The sequence below is a fragment of the Suricata suricatta genome, chromosome 4, assembly GCF_006229205.1.
Source record: "Suricata suricatta isolate VVHF042 chromosome 4, meerkat_22Aug2017_6uvM2_HiC, whole genome shotgun sequence".
Lineage (NCBI taxonomy): Eukaryota > Metazoa > Chordata > Mammalia > Carnivora > Herpestidae > Suricata > Suricata suricatta.
This window is the reverse complement of record NC_043703.1, coordinates 81,874,918-81,888,754: the sequence shown is the minus strand read 5'-3', so window position 1 is coordinate 81,888,754 and position 13,837 is coordinate 81,874,918. Positions and strand designations below refer to the sequence as shown.

Sequence of the window (13,837 nt, the reverse complement as noted above, 5' to 3'; positions counted from 1 at the left end):
CCTGCAGGGGCAATCACAACTGAAAAACAGAGCTTGAAGTAATAAAAACACTTTTTTTATTAAAAGTATAATACTTTTTATTATATTTTATTATAATAAAATACTTTTTCATTAAATAGTGTAATAGGAGTAGTCAGATCCAGAGTACTGTATTTTGAGGAGGAGGGAGTAGAAAGAACAAACTCAGAAAGCATACCAGTAAAGTCAAACTACCTTCCCTGCCCTGTTATGCTCTCTGCCTTCTCTGTTCTAAACTGAAAGAATTAACAGAAGAAAACAAACAAACAAACAAACAATCCTTTCACTGAAAAAGGCACAGAAGCCCCTAGGCCTATGGTTTTAAAACATTTAGTTTGCCCTGAAGCCATGAAGTTCAGATAAAATTTGACACGTAATTCCAATGTTGACCACGAATGAAAGCAAAGTTGCCGGGGGTTGAAGAAGGCAGATTTGGGGGATCGGGCAGGGGGAAATGCCAGCCGGCAGCACCAACCAGACATTTACACATGCTCTGAGGGAAATCACAAACACAGCCGACCCTTGAATACCTCGGGTGTGAAGTGCATGGCTCCACTTGAATGCAGAGTTCTGTTTGATAAACACAATTTCTTCCTCATGATGTTCTTAGTACATTCTCTTTTCCCTAGTTTACTTTAAGAACAAAGTATATAATATACACAACACACAGGATAAATGTTAATCAAATGTTTATTTTACAGTAAGGCTTCCAGTCAACAGCAAACAAAAGCAATCAAATGTAGACTGCTGACAGCCCAGGGTGGGTGAGGGGGTGGATGGTCGGTGCCTCTCAGCCCAGAGTCATTCAAGGGTCAGCGGTATAATGACTGAGAACATGGATGGCTGAAAAGTCCTGACACTCACTAGCTCTCAATCAGCTGCATTCATTCTTTATGGAGAGCACCACTTCCTACATCCTTTCTACTTCTGAGGTAAGAAACTGACACCCAGAGGAATTGAATTTCTGACCAAGGTCCCCAGGTCACCAGTAATGATAGAAAAAGCTCAGCCTTCCTAATTTCATATTCTCTCCACTACCTGTAGATTTGTCTGGTTCAAGTTTTATCTTCAGCACCCCTACATTTCACCTGTATACCTGAACAGTGATTTGAAAAGAGAATTTGGGGGAAAGATAATTAAATTCCAAATATAGCTCACTATTGGTGCTTAACTTAAGGGGTGAAAATTCATTTAAATTTGCCTTCATTTCATTGCATTTTCCCCAAGCCTCCTGCAGTTCATAAATCAGAAAAATTACATCTTTTTAAAAAGAAATTTAACCTCTTTTAATGTAACTCTGTATCTATATGCAAATGTCTCTTAAACTAAGACATTCTGTAGCATGCTAACTTTATCACTGCACCCAAAATAACCCAGCAACAACTCAGCTAGGAGAAAAGCGGTGTACTAAATTATACACAATTGCCTCCATTTCACTAGTTTTAGTGGTGACATAAAATTGCTGGAAGCACCTTAGCCTTGCTTAAAATGCATCTGAACTGTTTTTCTTGAATAATTCCTTTTTATAGAAAATACTTGAAGATTTATGTAACATGGCTGACTGGTTATACAGGGGCTCTCCCTAATCAATTTCAGCCCATCGGGCAAGCCATTTCAAACAGAAACAAAACCGGCAGAAGCCTATCACTTACAAGCTTCCTCAGGAAAACTAACTGCCAAGCCTAGGCAGGCCCTCTGAATAACAAGGAGCTAACCGAAGAGGACAGTGGGAAGGAAGGCTAGGAGGCCTCATATGCTGACACTGACGGGACCCACGCAGGTTGGTGCGACTCTGCAGTTATGAGCTCATCTCAACAGCTGGTACTGCTCTTGCGGGAGCTCACAGGCAGCGAACTGTGGTCCAGTTCAAGGGCAGCATTCAAACTCATGCTGCTCAGGAAGTCAGTGAGAAGAATGCTTTTCTGAACAACCTCTTCTTTGCTAAGGTTTCAAGTATCACCGAAAAGGCTTTTGGTTTTAGCAACAATGTGGCACCAGATGACTCTGAAATGTGCCTTAACCTATGAGCCAGCAGATGAGTGAGGCACACTCAGTCCATTTACTGTGGTTACATGTAAGGTGAAATAAATTCAGTAATACTCGGCATTGACAGGAAGATCATCCTACGTAGAAGTAATGATAACCCTTCCAAGACTGTGTAGTGTTCACATTTTAGTGTATGGTATAACTATTCTCATCGCTCTGACATGTGGTAGCAGAAAGATCAGAAGAATTAACTTTTCGCTGGTGCTGAAGACAGGGATGTATTTCTCAATTCATGCCTAAATGCCTAAACATTTTTTATATAACCCAAAAAGATGGGTGTACAAGTACAACAGACTTCAGAGTCTGCTCAGGGTGGGATTTATGTAAACCATCTAAAAAGGCACGAGGTCTTCTATAACTTCCAGAGAAAAGGCAATTCTGTGGTATAGGTAGTTTAACAACGATTTAAGAGTTTGACTTGGGTGTTTGGGAGAAGTAGTTCTATAGCCTAGATAACAGGTAAAAGGGCAGAAAACCTTGTATACCAACCACTTACATGTCAAGGTCATAGATAAAGCATTTCCTACAGAACGACACTGTGAGGTGCTCAATGGACCCGTGTCCCCCAGCAAAACCACAACTAGGGAGAATTCAAAAACCTAACCAGCTAATAAAGTCTTTGGAAACTGTCCTAAGGGTATACAGCAAATGAAGAAACACTTATTCAAGAAAATCTAAAAAATTCAGTAAGAATCTGTGACACCCAAGCCATGGACCACTCCCTCCTTCCACTGTTCAAAGCCCAACGTTCAGAGTGGGTGAGTGTTAGGTGTGGCCAAAACAATAGAGCTTCCAGTCAAAAGATCCTGGTATCTCACCAGGAAGAGTAGGCCTCAGGCATCTCTGGTTCCCTCCAGCTGTGAGCTGCACAGGCTAAATTCCTGAGGTATGAGCCAAGTGGTTAAGACCATCCTCTCCCAGCTCCCACTACCATGGCAGAAGCTCTACCCCAGCCATGGCAGGTGGTGAATAAATGAATAATGGGACTGTGGTCACCTCTGCCCCAGCTCAATCAAGGAGTATATTCCACGCCCAAAGAGGCAAGGCAAGAAGACCAGGGGCACTGCTCCTGCCAGCCCCCTGCCTGTAAGCAGGAATGCCACTCCCTCCTCCAGCTTCACAGCAGTGGCTCAGAGAGTTTCCCCTGGGGACAGAGGCAGTGACTAAAAACACAGAACTCCAAAGCTCCCTGGAGTGGTATAAACTTAGAAAAGAGAAAAGTGGGAAAGTTCAAGCATGAAGGTGATCTCAAACACATTGAGTGGAGATTTTTAAGGGGTAAGCAACAGAAAGGAGCCTGGTAGCTCCCAGGAAGAACAAGCTTGAGCACAGGCTAGCCAGTTCAGCAGAGAGAACCAGGGAAACAGACACAGCTAAGAGCCCTCTCGGGGTGAGAACAAACCTTAACAAGTGGCCTCAAAATCTACCTCTGCAAAGGGGCCAGAATTTAACTGGATCAGACTGAGGAGCAACTTATAATGCAAAGCACTGATTAAAGCATAATTTGCTCAACTAGCAATTACTAGAGCCTCAAAGTTGGTGTGATACAGCACAAGGCAGATAGCTTAACAGAAAAATCAAGCTAAAAGATGGTCAATGAGAGCCCTGCTACAACCACTGCCGTCCCCGGGTGACCATGTCCATCCCCAAGGTGCCCCTGGGCAGCGGCCGTGACAGCTTCACATCCCAGGGAATACACATCACTGAAAGACACCAGCTGAGAGGCTCAACAGACAAATAAACAGGCAAAAATGAAATAGGACCTAGGGAGAGGGGAGAGCAGTATCCCGAGTTGCTACAATAACAACCTAAGTCACCCAGTTTTCTACAGACAGTGTTGAGGCTGGCAAAGAAACAGGAATGCATGACTTGGACACAAGGAACACAACCAGGCCCACCTGTGTGCAGGCTCAAATCACCTGTTGTAAATAAGTTCGCAGAATGGGAGGAAACCATGCTTCAAGAAGTAAACAGAGACTAAAAAGAGAAAAATTATAAAATAGGAACAAATGGGAACTTGGGGATGACAAATATAGAAAAATTCACTGTAGAGATTCAACAACTGATTACATCTTGCAGAAGAAAGAATCGGCAAACCTGAAGATAAGTCGAGAGTGTTTATGCATCCTGAAGAGCAGAGAGAAAAACGAAAAGCAAGTGAATAGACCAGAGTATGAGACACCAATAAACTCACCAACAGGTACATAATGGGAGCACCAGAAAGGAAAAAGGGAGGAACAGAAAAATTAGTTGAAGAAACAATGGCTGAAAAGTTCTCCAAACTCATGAAACACATGAATCTACACATTCAAGAAGTTCAGCAAACTCAAAGTAGGAGAAATGCAAACACAAAGCATATAATCAAATCACAGTAAAAATGCTGAAAACCAGAGACCGTGTTTTAGAAGCAGTTGTTTTGGGTTAAAATACTTTTGTAGAAAAGTTATATCCTTCTTGGAATCTCAGCACATGACCTTATTAGGAAATAGGGTGATCGCAGATGTAATCAGTTGAGATAAGATCTTACTGAAGCAGAGTAAACCCTGAATCCAGTATGAGACACGGAGAGCGCACCATGTGATGACGGAGTCCAAGATTCGGGAGATGCATCTACAAGTCAAGGAATCAAGACTAGTAGCAACACCAGAAGCTAAGAGAAAGGCATAAAAGATTTTCTCCTAGAAACTTCAGAAAGAGCAAGGGCCTGCCAATACCCTGACATCAGAATGCTAGCTTCCAGTACTGGAAAAGATTCAATTTCTCTTGTTTTAAGCTACTGAGCTCGTAATGGTGACAGCAGGCCTTGGAAAGTAAACAGGAGACAAAGAAAAGGATTCAAGTACAAGGAAACTCCAACCTGATTAACAGCTAACTCTCTATCACAAATAATGGAGGAAGCAGTGGGGTAACTGACATAGTCAAAGTGCAGAAAGAAAATTGCCTGCAAGAATTTTATGTATAACTGGAACTTCTAAAAATAAAAAAACAAAAATAAACAAAATCTGAGAGTATTCATTGTTAGCAGCCCTGCCAGACAAGAAATACTAAAGGATGTTCTTCAGGCTGAAAGCAAATGACCCCAGAGAGCATTTCCCACAGAGGAAACAAAAGGGGGAGGAACAAGTAATTAGGTAATTATAAAAGACAATGTAATTGCACTTTTTCCTTTCCACTCTTAATTGATTTAAAGGCTAAACTATATAGTATAACAATGTCAATGTACTTAAAGCCACAGAACTATATATTGAAAATGGCTAGGGGCGCCTGGGTGTCTCAGTCGATTAAGCATCCGGCTTTGGCTCAGGTCATGATCTCACAGTTCGTGGGTTCCAGCCCCGCGCCGTCGGGCTCTGTGCTGACAGCTCAGAGCCTGGAGCCTGCTTCAGATTCTGTGTCTCCCTCTCTCTCTCTGACCCTCCCCTGCTTGTACTGTCTCTCTCTCTCTCTGTCTCTCAAAAAATAAATAAAAAGACATAAAAAAATTTTTAAATGGCCAAAATGTGGGGCATTTGGGTGGCTCAGTAGGTTAAAGCATCCGACTCTCGATTTCAGCTTGGGTCATGATCCCAGGGCCATGGGACCGAGCCCCGTAACAGGCTCCATTCTAGTTGTGGAGTCTGCTTAAGATTCTCTCTCTCCCTCTCTCTATGCTCCACCCTCACTTGCAAGCACACTTTTTTGCTCTCTCAAAAAAAAATGGTGAAAATGAAAAACTGTTTTTGTATATTTTACCACCACAGCAAAACAACTGTATAAAATAATATGTATATTACTGTATTATCTGCCCTGTGAAATACAGAAATATATTTGACAACAGAATGAAGAGGGGAGGTGGGAGCAAAGTTGTATTGTAGTAAGGTAACGACACCAAAAATTTACTCAAACCCACGGGAACAATTGAAGGAAATCCTATAAGGTGATTAAAATGTTAATATAACAAATTCTGTAAATATATCTTTACTCTCCTTTATCCACTCAGCTTATTTAAAAGATATAAAATTATGTAAGTATAAAATAATTGTAACAACATATTATGGGGTTTGTAACATGAACTGAATACATAAAAATGGATAGAAATAATATCACAAGAAGGGGCAAAGGCAGGTCTACATCAGTGGAATTCAGTGTGAATCTGAAGTAGAGTATCATAAGTTAAGATGTACATGGTAAGCACTAGAATAGTAACAATGAATTTTTAAAATATAGTAAAAAATAAAGGATTCAAATTACATATAGGAAAACATTTACTTAATGCACAAGAAAAGAATGGAAAACGAGAGAAACAAAGGTATGAGGCATACAGAAACACAAAATAAAATGCGTTATAAATCCAACCTCATCAGTAATAACATTAAATGTGTGTGTGTGTTAAGCAAACACCTGAAAGGCAGAGATTGCCAAATGGGAGAAAAACAAAACAAAACAGGATCCAACTGTATAAAGTCTTGAGGGAATACACTGAAGACTCGAAGATACAATGTGTTGAATGTAAAAAGATATAAAATACAGCATAGAAAAATAATAAGAAAGCTGGAGTGGCTTTGATGGTATCAGACAAAATAAATTTCAAAACAAAAAATGTTAAGAGATACAGAGGGGCATTTTGTAATGATAAAATCCATCAAGTGAATGTAATAATTATAAACATTTATACACCTAACAACAAAAACCTAGAATATACAAAGCCAAAGTTGAAAAAATTAAAGGAAGAAATAGAGATTTTAACAACAATAATTGGAGGCATCAATACCTCCCTCCCAATAACAGACAGAGCTATGCAGAAGATTAGCAAGGAAATAAAAGATTTGAAAACCACTGAAAACCAGCCAGACCTAACAGACATCTTCGTCTGTAGACCAATCAACCGCAGCCCTTTTAAGAGTACTGACGGGTGCCTGGCTGGTTCAGAGGGTGAAGCGTACAACTCTCCATCTCAGGATTGTGAGTTTGACCCCATGCTGGGTGTAGAGATTATTTGAAAATAAAAACTAAAAAAAAAAAAAAGAGTACTTGACCTATTATCCAGGACAGACCATATCTAGGCCATAAAACAAGGCTCCATAAATTTAAAAGGAAAATTAAAAGGAAAGGATTTGAATCACACAAAGTAAGTTCTCTGACTATAATGGAATGAAATTAGATCTCTAAAACAAAGAAACCTGAGAAATGCATAAGAAAGCAGAATTTAAAGAGCACACTCCTACATAACTAAGGGATCAAAGAATAAGTTACAAGGAAAATTAGAAAATATTTTGAAATGGATGACAATGAAGAAACATCACACCAAAACTTAAGGTAGGTCAGCTAACGCAATGAAATTTCTTTAGAGATATAAACTACCAAAGAAGAAATGGAAAATCTGAATAGATCTATAGCAAGAGATTGAATTAACAATGTAAAAAAAATTAACAGAAAAGCTTAAGCCCAAATAACTTCAATGGTGAATTTCACCAAAGACTTCAATGAGAATTAATACCAAATATTCACAAATGCATCTCAAAAAACAGAAGACGGAACATTTCCCTACTTATATCCTAGGAGGTCAGTATTCCCTAATACCAAAACCAGCTAAAGACATCATAAAAAAGGAAAATACCAGCATAAAAATCCTCAACAAAATGCTAGTAAATGAAATCCACCAATATATAAAAAAGGATCATACAGGGGCACCTGTGTGGCTCAGTCAGTTAAGTGACCGACTTTAGCTCAGGTCATATCTCACGGTTCATGGGTTCGAGTCCTGCATCAGGCTCTGTGCTAACAGCTCAGAGCCTGGAACCTGCTTCGGATTCTGTGTCTCCCTCTCTCTTTGCCTTTCCCCAAATCACAGTTTGTCTCTCTCAGTCTCTTAAAAATAATAAACTTCAAAAAAAAATTTTTTTGAAGGACCATACATTAACCAATTGAGATTTATCCCAGATATGCACAATTGATTGCAAAATGAACAGACTAGGGGCAGAAGGGAATTTGGTCAACTTAATAAAAGCATCTATGACAAGCCCTTGGCTAACATCATATTTAATGGTGAAAGACAAAACTTTCCCCTAAGATGAAAAATAAGACAAGGATGTCTGCTCTTCCCACTTCTATTCGACACTGTATTAGGAATTCTAGCCAAGCCAATTAGGCAAGAGAGTGAAACAAAAAGTATTCATACTGATAAAGCAGAAGTTAAACCACCTATAACTGCAAATGGTATGATCTTTTACAATATATTAAAAAATCCTCAAGCATCTACCTGAAACTATTAGAACTCAATGATTCCAGCAAAGTTGCAGGATATAAGAAACTACAAAAATCTACTACTGTATTTCTATTTACTTGCAAAACAAAGTAGAAAAATGGAACTAAAAAACAATTCCACTTATGCTAACATCAGAAAGTATACAACACTTCATTTCATTCAGAATGCATTTAACATAAGTGTAAAACTTATATTCTGAAAACTACAAAAAGAATGTTAAAAGAAATTAATGAAGAGTTGAATAAACAGAAAGCACTCCCACCATTCTCAAGGATCAGAAGACAATATTGTTAAGATAGCAATGCCCAAAGTCAGCTATAGATTGATTGTGGTCTGTACCAAAATCTCAGGTGGCTTCTTTGAAGAAACTGATGAGTTAATCCTAAATTTCACCAGGAACTATAAGGGATCCAGAATAGTCAAACGACCTTAAAAAAGAAGACAAAGTGGGGGGAACTCACACTTCCCAATTTCAAAACTTAGTATAAACATACAGTAACCAAGACAGTGGTACTGGCCTATGGAAAGACAGGATCAATGGAACAGAACTAAGAGTTCAGAAATAAATATTTCACTAGGGTCAGTTGATTTTTGACAATTCAATGGGACATGATTAGTCTCATTAGTCAGTGGCACTAGGTATATACCCAAGAAAACCGAAAAGCTATGTCTTCACTAAAACTTAAATACACCTTTAGATCATAGCAGCATCATTCACCATGGCCTCAAAGCAGAAAAACCCCAAATGTCCATCAATTGATAAATGGATAAACAAAATGTGGTACACCCATAATATGGAATATTATCCAGACACAGAAAGGAATGAAGTACTAATTTGTGCTGCAGCATGGCTGAACCTTAGAAACATTACTCTAAGAAATCAGATACTAAAGACCATCTATTCTGTCATTTCATTCACAGGAAACAAGTAAATCTGTAGAGACAGAAAGCAGTTTTAGCGGTTGCCAGAAGCTGGGAGGAGGATGGCCAGCAATGGCTGTGGGGCTTCTTTCTGAAGCAATGAAAACATTCTAGAATTACAATGTAATGCTGTTGTGACTTTGTGAACACACTATAAACCAGTAAAAGGTATATTCTGTACAGATGACCTACGGTATGGGAATTATACCTCTATTTAAAAAGCAAGTTTCTTGGGGCACCTGGGTGGCTCAGTTAAGTATCTAACTCTTGATTTCAACTCAGGTCATGACCTCACGGTTCATGAGACTGAGCCCCGTGTCAGACTCTGTGCTGACAGCATGGAGCCTGCTTGGGATTCTCTCTCTCCCTTGCTCTCTCTTCCCCTCCCTCCCTCTCTCTCTCTCTTTCAAAATAAATAAACATTTTTTAAAAAAGCAAGTGTCTGGATATTACAAATATTAATCAGATGTGCAAACTTACCAAAATTCTTTTACGGTCCTTTTCTGATAAAAATTTTACCGGCGGGTATTTCTGGGTGAAGCTGTAGAACATGAAGAGATTAGAAAAGTCAAACATCTCCTGTGAGGATTTTCTCTACTACAAAAAAACAAAACAAAGGCTGGATTGTGGAATTATTACTGTCAGCCCCTTCTATCCATTCCAATGAGGCATCAGGAACCCAGCAGCTCCTGGCTCATTCAAATTCAAGAAATACGCAAGCTGCTCCTTGTGCAGAGTCAAGCTGAGGATCTAGAGTCCGTGCTGGAGAAGGGAACAATCACCACTGTACAGGCTATGAGGAGCCAGAGCTAAACACAAAGTAAGGGAGGTGGCAGCATTCCCACACTGCTGCATGGGGATCTGGAAGAAAGACAGCAGCTGCGTGAAGTCAGATCCAAAGCAGGAGACTGTGCCCTGCAAGGGTAAGAAATGAAAAAACTAAACCTGTTCCCTTATTCTGGCCAATTTCACAGTTGTAACATCCCCTTCTACACCAGCGCCCCTGGACAAGATGACTGGGCATCAGCACTTTCTGTCTCCAACAGTCCACTCTGAACCCATCGTAAGTCTCATTTTACGCTTCCAATGCCTCTTGCCCCTGGTAAAAGTTCCATGGTTGCCAACTCACACTGATGTTTTGGGAGCAGAGCAGCACAAGTGACAGATAAAACATCAAATGAGAGTTGGTAAATGCAGATTTGAAATATCCATTCTTGAAGTGCTTTTAAATATATTCAGAGAAATCAACTTTACAGTCATTATTTTAATTGGAGAGGTGCCAGGGGCAATGTCTCATGCCCTCCACATCCCCGGCTGGGATATAGGATGCATTTCCTTAATGGTCACTGAACTGAACAGAAAATGACAGGTCATTAGACAGAAGACCTTGAAGCAAGTGTGTTTCATCTCTTGGAAGAGTGGAAAAATGCTTAAATTGGGGCTTGGGGCCGGAGGGCATTCTTTTATGATGCAGATGAATTCCCCTATTAAAAGCTTCCAGATTCTCAAAAGGTCAAGTTCCCCTTGCAGACTACAGAACCAGAAGCAAGCAGGTGGGAGCATCTGAGGGAACAGGTCAGAGTCTTGGGTTTCTCCCTGACTAGTTCTGGGACCCAGAGCAAGAGCCTCAGAGCTCCGCGCACTTCGGGGCTTCCTGCTCAGACAAGGGGTGGCCCCGGCACCTCCCTGCGAGGGCTGCCCTGGCAGGGGCGCCCCTTACCGCAGGCCGCCATGGTGACGGCTGAGCGAGTGTTTTCACAGCAGCCGTGAAACAGGCAAGTTCCGCCAGCCAGACACGGGCAGTCTTCAGGGAGCCAGACCGGTGTCTTGTCTGCAAAGTGCCGCTTCTTGTCATTCCAAATACTTCCTCCGTCAGTCAGCTGGCCAGTCAGCTGGCGAGTGGCCACGCAGACCAGAGCAATGGCTACACCCCTCACATGGGCCCCACCTCCCCTCTCTTCTCTGACCGCCCCACATCCACCACTTTGGCCTCACTCCCAAATTCTGCAGCCAGCCACGTGGCGCATCTGCAATGTCTCTTTCCAGTCCGACCCTCTCCCTACCTGCCCAGTATTATTGCCCATTTGTACTAGAAAGAAAACAGTAAATAGTTCTTACAGAAAATATACTTAAATAAAACTGAAGCAAAAACATTAACTGCCTGACACAAGGGAGTACAGACTGATAAACCTACTTCAAACACTGTGTGCTAAAACTTAAAAAAAACAAAAACAAAAACACAGAGGCTCCTGGGTGGCTCAGTCGGTTAAGTGTTCGACTTCAGCTCAGGTCATGATCTCATGGTTCATGGGTTCAAGAACCACATCAGGCTCTGTGCTGACAGCTCAGAGCCTGGAGCCTGCTTCGGATTCTGTGTCTCCCTCTCTCTCTCTCTACCCCTCCCCTACTCGGTCTCTGTCTCAAAAATAAATAAACTACAAAAAAATTTTTTTTAATAAATAAGAGAAAAAAAGAAAACATTGGCTGGGCTTCTTGCTTTGTTTTTCTTCAATATGTAGCAACCACGTTTCAGATTTCATACCTATGATCAAGTTATTAAAGTGCTGGAAAAACTCTCTTATAACCCTCATTTCTTCCTTTTAGAAGCCAGGCACACAAAGCCAGAAGTAAGATCAGGGGGAAAACTCCTTCAGGGTCCTCCTCAGTCTGCACTATATACTGTTTGTCTTCCTGCAGTCACAGAGGACAGAGCTATGGGACTGCATGAGGAGACTGAGTGGTGACTCTGAGGTGGTCTTGTGAGGTGACTGTGTGGTAACAATGAGGTGACTGCATGAGGTGACTGCACGTAACTTTGAGGTAAAAGTGCAAGCTGACTGCCTGGTAACTTTGAGGTCACAGCTTGAGGTGACTTCGGGTAACTCTGAGGAGACAGTGTGAGGTGGCTCTGATGTGGTGCTAGCTGGGCCACTCCTTCAGCACATCACTCAGGCTTCGCCTGCTGCACAAGCACTGGGCAAAGTGGGCAAGGAAGAGGCACGGGCTTCTTTAAAGGCCTGAAGTAGGTTAAAACCCTTTGTAGCAGCATATTGGCTCATCCATATGTTCATTTATTTGGCAACTTTTTAATGAGCACCTATTCTGTGCCACACACTGAGGATACAGAAGCAAACAAGATAGAGGGCCAAGGCCTGCCCACATGAAGCCTGCAGTCGGCATTTCTGAGTATGAGAGAAACAAGCAAGCAAGGGAGACAGAATGTAGCAGAAATTGAATAATGGACCTTTTCTTACCCCCGACAATTAACCCTTTGGTAATTATTTTATGCCATTCCAACTCTAACCCTCCTGTTCATGAAAGTAGCAATAGTAAGAAGTGCTTTGACTTAGAATTTAAATCTCATCCTGACTTAAAGATATGGAAATGAAATTAAACAAATGGCAGGCAATCAAACTCTTAAGAAATGGGGGAGGGGGTGTAGTAAAGAAAAAAAATTCATACAACCCCCTTACACAGGCTTCGCAAAGGGCACTGTCCCCATTTCTTCCCTTGTATGAATATAATCTTTACCTTTCAAAAATATCCTTAAATATCCTGGGGGTCACTGTGCCCCCAAGTGAGAAACACATCAAGACACTGTAGTTCAGTTACATTCTTATCTTGCTCACATCAAGATGGGTGTTTGATCATTCTTATCACACCAATCAGTCAAGAAAAATAAAACCCGACAGAGCTCCATCGATTTCTACCACAAAGTCCTGTCCACACTTGACTTTCTAATACACACAACGACTCGGGCTCATCTGTGGCCTGACTGGCTCACCAACCTGGAGAACAGACCAGTTCAGGACGAGTGACTAGGAAGGCAGCCCCAAGCGCCAAGAGCTACACCTCAGCACCTGTCTTAAAGGGAGCCCTCACAGCTTGAAAAGAATGAGTTACTGGTACATTCTTCAAGACTGTATTCATACTCATCCTTCTCTTTCCTATTTAAAAAACACCAAGAATGTCACAAAAGTATCAAAAGGAACCATAAAATTCTATTTCAAGAGATCTTGTGTGTAAGTCATTGCCTTACGGAAGTGTTATACAATTGATTCACTTTTCATAAATAAGTATTATTCTCTAAAGAAAATAATCACTGGTAGGCTTTGGGGGGGGGGCAACATAAAACCTGATTGGTTATTTCTTACCATATGCAATTTTTTTAAGTTTCAATTAAAATCTCTCAAATTATGCCAATCTTATTGAAGGCGGAATGTTACAAGCAGCATAATTTCAGCCCAAATCACAGCAAGAAAAATTTAAAGGACAAATAAAAACTTTATATGACTAGCTCAACATGTTAAAAATAACAACTTTTAGTCCAGCAGGAGTTGAAATTGATAGTTTGTCTGACTGCATATAAACTATCAATTGAGGACAAAGAAGAAAGTGAATGAACATATTTAGTTTGATGACTCTTCACTCTTATTTCTCTGTAATCATTTCTCGCAAACACCATTTCTTCTTTTATGAATCTGGTCTTGATAGAGAATCATACAATACTGATGTACATCATCCAAACTCACACCAAGATAAGGAAAAACAGTAATGTCAATGTTTTCATTTTCCTTTTTTAAACCTCTAAAAACCCAACTGTTACTC

At 40.7% G+C, this 13,837-nt stretch overlaps 1 protein-coding gene across 5 annotated transcripts in view; it reads right to left on the bottom strand.

Annotated features, from left to right (window-relative positions):
• The window catches only part of UXS1 (UDP-glucuronate decarboxylase 1), an 89,641-nt gene that overhangs the window by 46,924 nt on the left and 28,880 nt on the right, over positions 1-13,837 (bottom strand). For 3 of the 5 annotated variants that reach the window (XM_029937068.1, XM_029937070.1, XM_029937071.1), the window contains one exon: positions 9,710-9,770. In XM_029937068.1, coding sequence (XP_029792928.1) covers positions 9,710-9,770 — 61 coding nt within the window. Of the gene's footprint in view, positions 1-9,709; positions 9,771-11,771; positions 11,910-13,837 lie in introns of those variants that run through there. The other 2 variants (XM_029937073.1, XM_029937072.1) reach the window with 2 other exon arrangements.